Below are 13,448 nucleotides of genomic sequence, written 5' to 3'. Positions count from 1 at the left end.
CTCTGGCACTGTTTCAAATAAGAGCAGGGGGTTTATCCATGGTTTCCTGGCCAATATTTATTCCTCAATCAACACCAAAAAAACAGATTTATCTGCTCATTGACACATTGTGGTTTATGGGAACTTTGTGGGCAGTAAGTATTTGCTATATTTCTCACAACAGTGACTAAACTTCAAACACATTTCTTCATTGACTAAAGGCCACGGACACGACCTTATAAATGCAAGTCTTTATTTCTTCGACATTTTGAATTTCATGTTTAACTCTTGGTTTTCTTCTGTGATTGCTTTTGTTTTGGGGCGGCATGGTGGCTCAGTGGTTAGCACTGCTGCCTTACAGCACCAGGGACCCCGGTTCAATTCCAGCCTCAGGCGACTGTCTGTGTGGAGTTTGCACATTCTCCCCGTGTCTGCGTGGGTTTCCTCCTGGTGCTCTAGTTTCCTCCCACAATCCAAAGATATACAGATTAGATGAACTGGCCATGCTAAATTGTTCAGGGATGTGTAGGTTAGGTACATTATTCAAGGGTAAATGTAGAGTAATAAGATCGGGGAATTGGTCTGAGGTACAAAGTATAACCCATAAGCATCATACATTAGCCTTAGGTTTAATTGAGGTACAAAGTATAACCCATAAGCATCATACATTAGCCTCAGGTTTAATTGAGGCCCAGTCTTCAAGCAGGTGACCTTTGATGCCATTCACTTTGGGGAAAAGGGGCCATGTTCAGGAGATTTTAACCTCAAATCTGGATTTTCTCCCGGGCTTTGTAAGCATGCTGTGAGGACCAAGTGGGTGTCTGAGCGCCTCACGTGCCAGAACCCAGTCTGCAGGTGGACTCTTTCCCGAGGTGACCTTCTCTCCAGGATGTCAAGTGACCTCTACCATCCTGACGGTTGGCAATATAGGGAGAGACAGACAGCCTCTGGACAGTTGGAATTTCAACAAAGTACATTTCGGCCACAGCTGCCAGGTCATCTCTGCGTTGGGATGGGGAGGGAGATTTGGGAAGGGGAGGACTGGATATCCGGCTTGTGACTGGAGAAAATGAGGCCAACAGCCCAGTGAACCCCATAGTGGGCTGCTTTGACGGGTGTGTCTCAGTCCCCACTGATGGGAGGTTACTAGCCTTCTGTGGAGGATGGGCAGTGAGTATGGAAATCCAACATAGACAGCTCCCTCATCACAGCGAGAAAAGGAGAGCCAAATGGGGCTGAACCATGAGGGCTGCCCGCCTCCAGCAAGGGAAGCCAGGACCTTCTTGATGACCTCGGAAAGTACGGGAATTGAGCCCATGGTGTTGGCATCACAAACCAGCCATCCAGCCAACTGAGCTAACCACACCTCCAACGAGAGCTGTGGGGTTGTTATGCCTATCTGAGAGAGCAGACACCCTCAGTCCTGCACTGGCATGATAACCTTGCTTCTTTGTGCTCCCATTTTGGGGTGAGCTTTGAAACGAGAACCCTGTGACACAGAGGAGGGGGTGGTGCTGCTCACTGTGTCACAACGTATGCATTTGTGGGAAACCCAGGTGGCTGCTAAAGAGTGCTCTCAGTGAGCACTGTGATTGGTTACTGCTCACTGGCAGGTGGGCAAGTGCTGGCCCAGTCCCTGAGGCTGCCTCCCTGAGACTAGGGCACAGGAGGCAACATGGCAGCACACCAACATGCTGGCCGGGCATGGCAAACTGCTCCATGGTCTGTACGCCAAATTGGTAGGTCTGGGAAGCCAATGGCTAAACTGCCTCATGGCGAGTGGGCAGAGTCAGGGGATGTAGTGGCAAGTTATTTTAACTGAGTCTGGAATGACACCTGATCCTGTCTGATATTGCATTATTTCACCTCCTTGAGAGTCCCAGTGACATGGATCTGCTGCAAAAGATCCTGCTGGCTCTGGTGGGTTTCTTTGTAATTTCTGAGGCAGTAATCCAGGGCAGTTTTAATAACCCAAATGTATTGCCACCATCACTTCCTTTCTACTGTTTCTCCATGCCCCTACAACCTACCACTGATTGTATCTCTTGCAAACTGCTGCTGTTGAGACTCACTAGATCCCCCAGTGTCAGCTGGTGATTGGTAGGGAGCCATTATGATCAAGTGAGAAGGGGTAAAATGGTTTTTCTCTCTTCCCACTCTTTACTTAACTGCACTTTTCTTTGTTAAAAAAGAGATTGTGCTTGCCAGTTCGATGATAATTTAACAGCTACAATGCTGTGACTGTAAAAGACACACACCAACAGTTCAGTTATTTAACAAAAAACAGAATAGCATTCATTGTACTTAACCAGTCTAAGTAAAGTGTAAAAAATGTCAAATTACACACACACATATATATACACACACACACGTACACAGATTACAGAGTAAGCGGTTAGATTAAGCAATGTGTTTTCCAGTAATGTTAAAGAAGTTTATGGTTCTTGAAGGTTGGTGGCTTGGCTGGCTTCAGGCTGAACTTGGGTTTGGCGCTGAGCTGGTGAAGATGTTGAAAGTTGATTCATCACATCTTCCTGAGACAGCAGCTGCTAGGTTGATTCTTTGCTCTCTGCCTGCAGCACATACCCAGTTAAATAGCAAACAGGGCTCAAAACCTGTGACTTGAGTGGAGAAAGAGAAAGAGGATCCACTTAGGACCTTGCTTCTCCAGCATCTCATTTGCATGTCTCCTATCCCCTGCAGAAGAGCAATTGGTTAAGTACATAAAGTGCTAAGTGGCTTATTACAAGTCAGTCTCTCCCTCCAATTGCCCAGTCACCCAAGTGTGGTCATGAGTAGTAAATTCTAATTGCCTGGCTTACATGTTTAGATTACAGTTTAAAAATGTGTTGCTGGAAAAGCGCAGCAGGTCAGGCAGCATCAAAGGAGCAGGAGAATCGACGTTTCGGGCATAAGCCCTTCTTCAGGAATGAGGAGGGTGTGCCAAGCAGGCTAAGATAAAAGGTAGGGAGGAGGGACTTGGGGGAAGGGCGTTGGGAATACGATAGGTGGAAAGAAGTTAAGGTGAGGGTGGTAGGTCGGAGAGGGGGTGGGGCGGAGAGGTCGGGAAGAAGATTGCAGGTCAAGAAGGCGGTGCTGAGTCTGAGGGTTGGGACTGAGAAAAGGTGGGGGGAGGGGAAATGAGAAAGCTGGAGAAATCTGCATTCATCCCTTGTGGTTAGAAGATTCCTAGGTGTTGAAGCTGAGGTGCTCTTCCTCCAGGCGTCGTGTTGCTATGGTCTGGCGATGGAGGAGGCCAAGGACCTGCATGTCCTTGGCGGAGTGGGAGGGGGAATTAAAGTGTTCAGCCACGGGGCGGTTGGGTTGGTTGGTTTAGATTACATACAGGCACACTCCTGTCATAGTCAGGGTTATATTATCTCAGTGATGAGATACAATGATTTATATCCAGTTGATTGTCTAGCTACTTTGCTCATGGGATAAGAGATGACCTCATTCACCATCCTTCAAAATAGGAGTTCTTGATGCAGCTTTGTAAACTGATTGCCTCCAATTCTGTGGCCTCAGAATGTAAAACTGCCGTGATACAAATGTTCAACCATCTTTGAGATTGATGTAAAGTAATTGGAATGTGACTTCACATTTTTGTAAATCTTTAATTAGGTGTGTCCAGCAATAAGGTCAAAGAAAATCTTTTTTGATGTAAGGCACGGTTTCACAACAATAGCATCCTCACATCTGAGCAGCACTCCAGCAACCTGAATGCATCCATCTGGACAATACCGAGGGATTGTCTGGTCTGTTAAGTACAGTGCAAAGAAATCACACAATGTTATTTCACAGAAGTGCAGGAAATTTATTCCTTGGCTGATGTTTTCTCTCAGTGAACATCACTAAAACCTTATCTCAAGTTGCCATTTATGGAATTGAACTGTGTGCACATTCACTGCTGCATTTCCTACATTTCAACTGTGGCTATGTTTTAAAAGTAATTCATTTGCTGAAAAGCGCTTTGGGACATACGATGGTGTGAAAGGTGCTATATAAATGAGTGCCATTGTTTTTTAAATGTAACAATGGGAAATGCTATTGCCACAGCAGTAAGTTTAACTTTTATTCTGACTCCTTTCTCAGTAATAAGATGTGGGTTGTGGTTTCTCTGAGGTGAATAGGACTGATTCCATTCATCCTCCATTGCTTTGTTGTAGGTTCATGGATTGTGTGTGAATCGTGTTCCCCTTTGAAGGCAGCTCCCCTGTTGGAGCTGTGCTGGTGAATTGAGGACATTTCCAAGTGCGTGTTTCAAATTTGAATGCACAGTTACCCCAGAGATTAGCCATTCTGCAGTACCCCAATCAAATATCCAATGCCCCACTTAAATAACAACTGGTTTGGTGGAACACGAGAGTAGCACAATATGACTTGAGCTGCAATGCATTGCCTGAGAGAATGGTGAAGGCTTTCAAAAGGCACTGAGGTTATGATTTATATAGAGAGTATTTTCAGGGTGACAGTACAGGGTTGGGGCAAGCAGAGATTTGCTCTTACAGAGCTGGCATAGACATGGTGAACAGAATGTATTTCTGCATGGTAAACATTTTATGATTTTATGGGTGTATAAATCAATTGTACTTTCAGAAGCTATTTTAATTGTAACTTGTTTAAATGCTGTTGTATTTCACAGTGACTGTGCTGTAGGTATTTTTCTGTTTGACTACTCGAATTGTTTTTCTCCCTCAGCATGGTACCCCTTCCATCTCAACCACTGATGATGCTTGTACAACGGGGCCAATCTCAACAATTCACATTTAAACCCAAATATTACAGCCAGAAGTTTTATCCTGGAGGACAGGCTGCAGGAAGTTCGCTGCCTCAGGCTTCATCTGGGAGCCAGTTCCAAGGTTAGTTTCACTGTTCTGACTCTCTGAGATTCCAAATACGGACCTTTTAAAATAGTACAAACAAATAGAGGCAAAAGTGATCTGGAATGTACTCCAACAGGGGTCTCTTCACTTGAAAGGTTCAACACATTGTAACACACAAGGATACTACTGGCAATTTATTAGCAATTGATCATCCTGTAATAAACCTGTAGTCAGGACATTGCAAGCATAGGTCTTTCCATGTGAATATTACTGTGTACGTTGGTCTGCGGCATCAGTGACAATTGCAGTTGAGAAAGAGCTCCCTCTGAATGAAATAGTATCTGAGGGTCACAATAAGTACAATCAAACATAATGGATATCTCAGAGTGATTTCACACCTATCATCTCTGGGTTCAAAGGCGAGCTACAAACATCCATTTCTTTGTAATTATTGTTTATGATGTCCTGTTAATCCTTTTGCGAGGTTATCTCAGGAGCACAATCCCAACCTTCCAGTCCTTGTGTCTATCTCATGTACTATTTGGCTGCAGTTGCTAACCTCCAGGAATTGGGAACATTGCTCTAGCAGAGGTTGTGTTTTGTTGAGATCTTCATTCTTCAATTCGCGAGGAAATCTGAATTCTAGGGTACAACAGATGGAATGTTTGTCAGAAATTTTCCTTTTTAAAAACGTGTTTGTCTTGCAACATAATTTGACAAACAGTGGAGTTATATGATGTTAGAATAACTGAGGTTTACAGAAGATAGAACTGTACAGCACAGGAACAGGCCCTTCAGCCCACTGTGTCTGAGCTGACATTGATGCCTTTCTAAACTAATCCCAGATGCCTGCATGTGGTCTATATCCCCCTATTCCCTGCCTGTTCATGCAGCTGCCTAAATACCTCTTAAATGTTGCTATAGTATCTGCTTCTACTATATACATTCTGTGGAAGATGATTATTTGAAACTCATCCCAGTCTGGATATTTATTACAATATACACAATTCTGTGCTTGAAGATGCAATTCCCATCCTCCCACTTTGTATTGGAAGCTTGATTACTTCTGTGTTAAATACTCTCCCCATCCATTCCATCCTGTGAATCAGCAGCTCTCTCAGTATCTTGCCCCGAGTGACTATTCCTGACGCACAAACAATATATTTCAATAGACTGCTCTATGAAGAAGAACCAATATTTTGAAGTGGACACCAATGCTGTGCTTGACTAATAAAAACTGAATACGAGCTCATTTGGACACTGATTGAGGTTTGGTGCCTTGCATCAGCAGGTTCAGTGTATTATCTATTTACCACTGCATAGCTACATTTTTATTATTATTTAAAACCTATTTTCTAATCAACCTGTTCACAGATGTTATTGCACACCTCTGGACCAGACAGGATTTGAACCTGGGTCGCTCAGTCTAGGGGGAAGGGTTACTACCATTGTGCTACAACGGGCCCCTGCAGGCTGCATTGCTACAAATCTTGATCTGAGCTGATGGTAATGCTGGACAAATCTGAAATGGGGGGAGATAGTGACACAGTATCACTAGAGTAGGAATCCAGAGGGCCAGGCTAATTCTCTGGGGACAAGTGTTCCAAGGCACCTGGTGAAATTTTAAATTCAGCTTGGAGCATCCGGAATTGGAAGTTGGTCATTGTTTTCAAAGCCCATTTAGTGAAGGAAGTCTACCATCTTTGCTCAATCTGGTTGACGTTCACTTCAGAGCCATGGCAATGCGGTTGATTCTGATCTGCCCTTGTGAAGTGGCCTAGCAAGCCACACAATTCAAGGGCAGGTAACAATGGGCGGCAAGTGGTGGCCTTCCTTTGCCAGTGATGTCACATCCCATGAAAGAATCAATGAAATAAGTGCAGTCAAAATCAATTGACATGATGGTTAGTGCATTCCAAAAGTAACTCACGTTGGTGCGTTGAGATGAAACCAAGCCTGATCATAAAAATGAGGTAGCAATCTGTGGCAGTTTTCTCTCATTCCTCCACCCACTAAAGCCCAGTTATAATGTGCCAGTCCTTCCCTTGCAAAGATCTGCTCTTGCAAGCCAAGACTTGGGACCTTCTGGTTGCCACACCCTCTCTGTTGACTTACCCACTGAGCCATCAAGCTTGTGTATCTGACCAGGGTGCAGCCATCACACAGTGTTAGGGGAACTCTGATCCCATTGAGTTGTGACGCTACAGCTACCAGATATTTTGGGATGAATATTTGCCAAAATGTTTACTGAGAGATACATCAAAGTGAAAACTGTCCAATTAAGGGTGGCACGGTGGCTCAGTGGTTAACACTGCTGCCTCACAGCACCGGGGTCCCAGGTTTGATTCCAGCCTTTACGACTGTCTATGTGGAGTATGCATGTTCGCCTTGTGTCTGCATGGGTTTCCTGCGGGTGCTCCGGTTTCCTCCCACAGTCCAAAGATGGGCAGGTCAGGTGAATTGGTCATGCTAAATTGCCCATAGTGTTAGGTGCATTAGTTAGAGGGGAAATGGGTCCGGGTGGGCTACTTTTCTGAGGATTGGTGTGGACTGTTTGGACTGAAGGGCCTTTCCACACTGTAGGGAATCTAAAAGCCGTTCCTGTAACCACTGATTAGATTCTCTACAGTGTGGAAACAGGCCCTTTGGCCCAACAAGTCCACACCGACCCTCTGAAGAGTGACCCACCCAGACCCATTTCCCTCTGACTAATGCACCGAGCATATTGAGCAATTTAGCATGGCCAATTCACCTGACCTGCACATCTTTGGATTGTGGGAGGAAACCCATAGAGACACAGGGAGAATGTGCAAACTCCACACAGACAAGATGCCTGAGGCTGGAAACGAACCCAGGTCCCTGGCACTGTGAGGCAGCAGTGCTAACCACTGAGCCATTGTGCTGCACTGCTTCGTTATTGTCTGGCTGTCAGAGGGTTGAATAGTAGACATGGATTTACACAGTGCCCTAGAATGCTCCACAACCACTGAGGTATTTTCAAAGTATAGTCCCTTAGAATGGAGAAAAAGGGAGTTGCTAGTTTGCACACTGGAAGGTCACAAAAGAGCAGAGAGCTGCATAATCAGTTTTTCAGAGATGGTCAAGGCATAACTATTTCACACAACCCCATTGTTGGCATCCATTCTCTTCTTTGAAAAGAGTGGCAACAGTATCTGTTGCATGCACCTCAGAGGGGAGGTGAGCCTTTGGTTCATATGAAATGTGGTATTCCATTGGTACTCCAGCACTCTATTATGTGACCACTAGAAAATCACTCTGACTTTAAGGCTACAGTGTGACTTGAAATCATAACCTTCTGAGTTCAAGCCGAGGTAAGTCACCAGCCAACACCTTAGATACTACAGGTTGGTCAGGAATGCTTCAAACAAGCTCTCTTTTTGTGCCCAAGAAAGATGTATTGACAAAGCAAAACCAAAGGTGTTGGTTTGATTCTTGTACTGATGTTGCTTTGTGGGAATCACAAGAGATATGAGTTGGGGCAGGAGTACATTATTTGGCTCGCTGAGTCTGTTCTGCCATTTGATAAGAACATGGCTGATCTGATTGTGGCCTCCACTCTCCTATCTACCCCATACCTCTTAACTCCCTCACCAGTCAAGAATCTATCTAACTCAGTCTTAATAATATTCAATGCCCCTGCCTCCACTGGGAAAGAGAGTTCAAGATTAATAACCTGCCGACAGAATTAGACTCTCTTTGTTTGAAATGAGAGACCCTTCATTTCTAAATAGCGTCCCTTACTTTCACAAGGGTAAACATCCTTTCAGCATCCACCCTATCAAGTCACATCAGAAAGAACACCACTTGTTCTTCTCAACTTCAATGGATACAGACTCAATCTGTCTAACCTTTCCTCACAAGACAACCCCTTCTTCCCAGGAGTCAGTCAAGTGAATCTTCTCTGTCCACTTTCTAATGCAAATATATAATTTATTAAATAAGGAGACCAAACAGTCCAAAGATATGCAGGTCAGGTGAATTGGCCATGCTAAATTGCCCATAGTGTTAGGTGCATTAGTCAGAGGGAAATGGGTCTGGGTGGGTTACTCTTTGGAGGGTTGGTGTGGACTGGTTGGGCCGAAGGGCCTGTTTCCACACTGTAGGGAATCTAATCTAATCTAAAAACTGTACAGGTCATTCTGCTATAGCACACATTTTATTAAAGTGAATTCGCTGTAACACGATTGACGAATTGGGGACACTTTTTCTAAAGTGCAAACTTTTAAAAGGCGTGTTGGCTGTAATGCAATCACATTGGCAACACATTAAGCGTGGTTTTTCTATAAGCACACAACCATTGCATTACAGAAGAACTATCTGTACACAGTATTCCAGATGTGATCTCACCAATGCACTGTCCTGTAAGAGATTGATTTATAGAGAGAGAAGGGAGTTGTAGCAAGGCTTCTCCATTTTAAAATTTCATTCCCTTTGCAATAAATGACATCTTCTTTCCGAATAGTTTGCTTACCTGTATCCTATTTTGGGATTCATGTACCAGGGTACATAAATTGCCTCTGTATTTCAGTCTCTCTCCATTTAAATTATAACCTCCTCTTCTATTCTTTCTGCCAAACTGGACAAGCCCAGATTTTCCCCATTATACTGCCAAATCTTTGCTTAGTCACTTAACTTAATACATACGTATCCCTTTACATACTTGTTATGTCCCCTTCACAACTTATTCTCACATATCTTTGCATTGTCAGCAAATTTAGCAACCATGCATTTAGTCCGTTCATGCAAGTCATTTTCTGTAAATACATACAGATCGAGTCATGGAGTCTCTATTTCTTGTTACCTGACCAGTCCTCAAATGCCAGTAATGCTGGATTAGGCACCCCTTGTTCATGTAACTAGATGACCAAATCTGCAAGTTAACCTGGTTGTTCTCTCTGGAAACTGATGTAACCTCCAGTCTGTCTGCAGACATGACCAAGATAGGGAACTTGTCATAATGAGAAATTGAGAACTGTGTGGCTGTTTCTGTTCTCAATCAGAAATGTTGTACTGTCACATAATTCAATTATATTGGTTCACAGATAATTCAGTCATAATCTCATTGTCTTTGTAACTCCAGTTGAATGTTCATAGATTCCCTCTTGTGATTGACAGGAAGATCACCCTTTTCCGAAAAAGATCACTGCTTGTATTGTGAAATCTGACACCATTTCTGATGATCAGTCTAGAAAGAGTGAAGATGTTTTTCTTTGCCCAAGACGTAAATGTGAGGTGCTGCATTTTGGAAAGGCAAATCAGGGCAGACTTATACATTTGATGGTAAGGTCCTGGGGAGTGTTGTTGAGCACAGAGACTTTGGAGTGCAGGAGCTTGGAGAGAGCCAGGAATGCAGATGCTGGAAATCAGAGTCAATAGATGTGAAACTGGAAAAGCATAGCAGGTCAGACAGCATCTCAGGAGCAGAAGAGTCAACATTTGAGGCCAAAACCCTTCATCAGGACTGGGGAGGGGGAGGGAGCCCAGAAGTATATTCAGGGAGGGGCGTGGGATGACAATAGATGGATGTAGGTGCAGGTTCATAGTTCCTTGAAAGTAGAGTTGTAGGTGGATAGGATAGTGAAGAAAGCGTTCGGTTTGCTTGCCTTTTTGGTCAGTGCATTGAGTATAGGAGTTAGGAGGTCATGTTGCAGCTATATAGGACTTTGATTAGACCACTTTTGGAGTATTGTATGCAAGTCCAGTCTCCCTGCGATAGGAAGGATGTTGTGAAACTCAAAGGGCTCAGAAAGGATTTACAAGGATGTTGCCAGGGTTGGAGGATTTGAGCTATAGGGAGAGGCTGAATAGACTGGGGCTGTTTTACCTGAGGCATTGGAATCTGAGGGGTGACCTTATAGAGGTTTATAAAATCATGAGGGGCATACATAGGGTGAATAGATAAAGTCTTTTCCCCAGGGTAGCAGAGTCGAAAACTAGAGAACATAGGTTTAGAGTGAGAGGGGAAAGATTTAAAAGGGACCTAAGAGGCAACATTTTTATGCAGAGGGTGGTGTGTGTATGGAATGAGCTACCAGGCGAAGGAGGCTAGTACAATTTCAACATTTAAAAGGCATCTGGATGGGTATATGAATAGGAAGGGTTCAGAGGGATATCGGCAAAATGTTGGCAAATGGGACTAGATTAAGTTCGGATATCGGGCTGGCATGGACGAGTTGGACTGAAGAATCTGTTTCCCGTGCTGTACATCTCTATGGCTTCACGACCTTCCAGATGACATTGCATAGCAAAGTCAGGCTGAATCAATCTCACTGGTGGATCCAAGGATCAGTCCTCAGATCCTGATTATTTACTATTTATATCAATGAGCTGGGGGAGGGGGCAGAGTGTAATGGATTGAAATACACCGGTGATACAAAAATAAATGGGAGGACATCTTGTGATGAGGATTTGAGGAATCTACAAGGGGATATTAATGGATTGAATGAGTAGGCAAGAACCTGGCAGGTGGGAATTGTGAGGTTATGCGCTTTGCTAAGAAAAATCAAAAGCTGTTATTTAAATGGAGAAAAAAACTCCAAAACCTACAGTGCAGAGGAATCTGGGTGTGCTTGTAATTGACTCACAAGACATGTAATTAAGAAGGCAGTAGGATTTTAGCCTTTATTGCTGAGCGTTTGGAGATTAAAAATAGGAAGTCTTGTTACATCTGTACAGGGTGTTGTTGAAACTGTAACTGAAATATTGTGTCCAGTTTTGGTTCCCAAAGTATACATTACTAATGGAGGCAGTTCAAAAAGGATTTGCGAGGCTGTTACATAGGATGAAGGGGTTGACTTATCAAGAATGGCTAAACAGTATAGACTTTTGTTCATTAGTGCTTAGAAGCATGAGGGGTGATCTTATTGAAACAGACAAGATTTGAGGGGAGAAAGTGAGGACTTCAGATGCTGGAGATCAGAGTTGAGAATGTAGTGCTGGAAAAGCACAGCGGGTCAGGCAGCATCCAAAGAGCAGGAGAATTGATGTTTTGGGCAATAGTGCTTCATCTGGAATGAATCTGGTTCCTGATAACCATTCCTGATGAAGGACTTATGCCCAAAACGTCAATTCGCCTGCTCCTAAGATTCTGAGGGGGCCTTGATAGGGTAGATGTTGAGAAGATGTTTCAATGAGTGGGAGAATCAATAACAATTACAGAATAATGGGACGTTCACATAAACCTGAGATGTGAAGGAATTTTTTTCTCTTAGAAAGTAGCGCACGTTGTTGACAATATTTATCATTCAGCTAGTCTTTCTCTCAGCCCATAATGCATGTTACGAAAGAAAATGATAGCTAGTAGAGAGTAGGTGTGAGTCTGAAATTTAATCTTCAGGTTTAGATGAAACTGATAACACTGTCAGATTTTGCTCCTGTGGTTTATGAAGTAATCTGAATCCTGAAGGTAAATTGCAGCCTTATTTACTGAATCCCAATCATCCATGGCTCTATACTTATAACTCTTTTCAACATCACAAGACAAAATATTCTTTAATGACTGTCACTACAAATCAGTGAGATAATGTATGTTGTCAGCTACTGCCAACCAAAACAGACCTTAAAAGTGGAGGGTAGAACTCGCACTCAAATGTAACATTATATATTTGTTTTTAAAAAGTGACAGTTGGCAAAGTGTAAGGTATGGAGTTGAAATCTAATCATGGGTTTGGCTTTTAGAATATGCTTAGTTTTCAATTTAGTTGCTTATGACTTCATCCGATTCTTTTCTTTCTATTGCAGCTTTACAATTCACTTCCAGCCATCCAAAATATTCTAGTTAACTCTTCAGTTCATGGAGGGTTTCAAGTAGACATCTGGATTGGGGAGTTTCATGAAAGGCCATTTGTACATTGGAACCTTTCCTATCCTTATCTCAGAAATGACACTTGCTTCAGTTTTCTATGATGAAGTAAATAAAATTGTCATCAGCTATTAATGTATCATGAAGCCAGGAATTGAGAGCAGGATTTAGGAGTTCAACGCATTTGTTGACAGACCATCCACATATGGAACCCCATTTGGCTGATCAAGCCCACACTGTTCAACATGCTTCACAGTAAGGGAGACCGATCAGGCAGGGAGAGAGATAGAGAGGAACTATTTCATTTGTATAGTCTCTCGTGGGATATGGGCATTACTGGCTGGCCAGCATTTATTGCCCATCCCTAGTTGCCATTGAGAAAGTGATGGTGAGTTGACTTCTCAATTCACTGCAGTCCACATACTATTGGTAGATTCACAATGTTGTTAGGTCAGGAATTCCAGGATTTTGACCAGGGACAGTGTAGGAATGACGATATATTTCCAAGTCAGGATGGTGAGTGGCTTGGAGGGGAACTTGCAGGTGGTGGTGTTCTCATGTATCTGCTATCCTAGATGGAAGTGGTTGTGGGTTTGGAAGGTGTGATTTAAGGATCTTTGGTGAATTTCTGCAGTGCATCTTGTGGATGGTACACATTGCTACTGCTGAGCATTGGTAGTGGAGATAATACATGTTGGTGGATGTGGTGCTTTGTCCTGGTTGGTATCAAGTTTCTTGAGTGTTGTTGGAGCTGCCCCCATCCAGGCAAGTAAAGAGAATGCCATCGCATCCTGATTTGTGCCTTGTAGATGGTGAAGAGT

At 43.4% G+C, this 13,448-nt stretch overlaps 1 protein-coding gene across 5 annotated transcripts in view; it reads left to right on the top strand.

Annotated features, from left to right (window-relative positions):
• ltbp1 (latent transforming growth factor beta binding protein 1) overlaps nucleotides 1-13,448 on the top strand; it is a 425,536-nt gene that overhangs the window by 71,739 nt on the left and 340,349 nt on the right. For all 5 annotated transcript variants that reach the window (XM_043695510.2, XM_043695509.2, XM_043695511.2 and 2 more), the window contains exon 4: nucleotides 4,681-4,841. In XM_043695510.2, coding sequence (XP_043551445.2) covers nucleotides 4,681-4,841 — 161 coding nt within the window. The remainder of the gene's footprint in view (nucleotides 1-4,680; nucleotides 4,842-13,448) is intronic.

Source organism: Chiloscyllium plagiosum, unplaced genomic scaffold (assembly GCF_037043375.1).
Source record: "Chiloscyllium plagiosum isolate Xiang-an unplaced genomic scaffold, Cpla_swu_hap1 HiC_scaffold_10, whole genome shotgun sequence".
NCBI lineage: Eukaryota > Metazoa > Chordata > Chondrichthyes > Orectolobiformes > Hemiscylliidae > Chiloscyllium > Chiloscyllium plagiosum.
The sequence above is the reverse complement of the archived record's forward strand: the minus strand, read 5'-3'. Positions and strand labels throughout refer to the sequence as shown.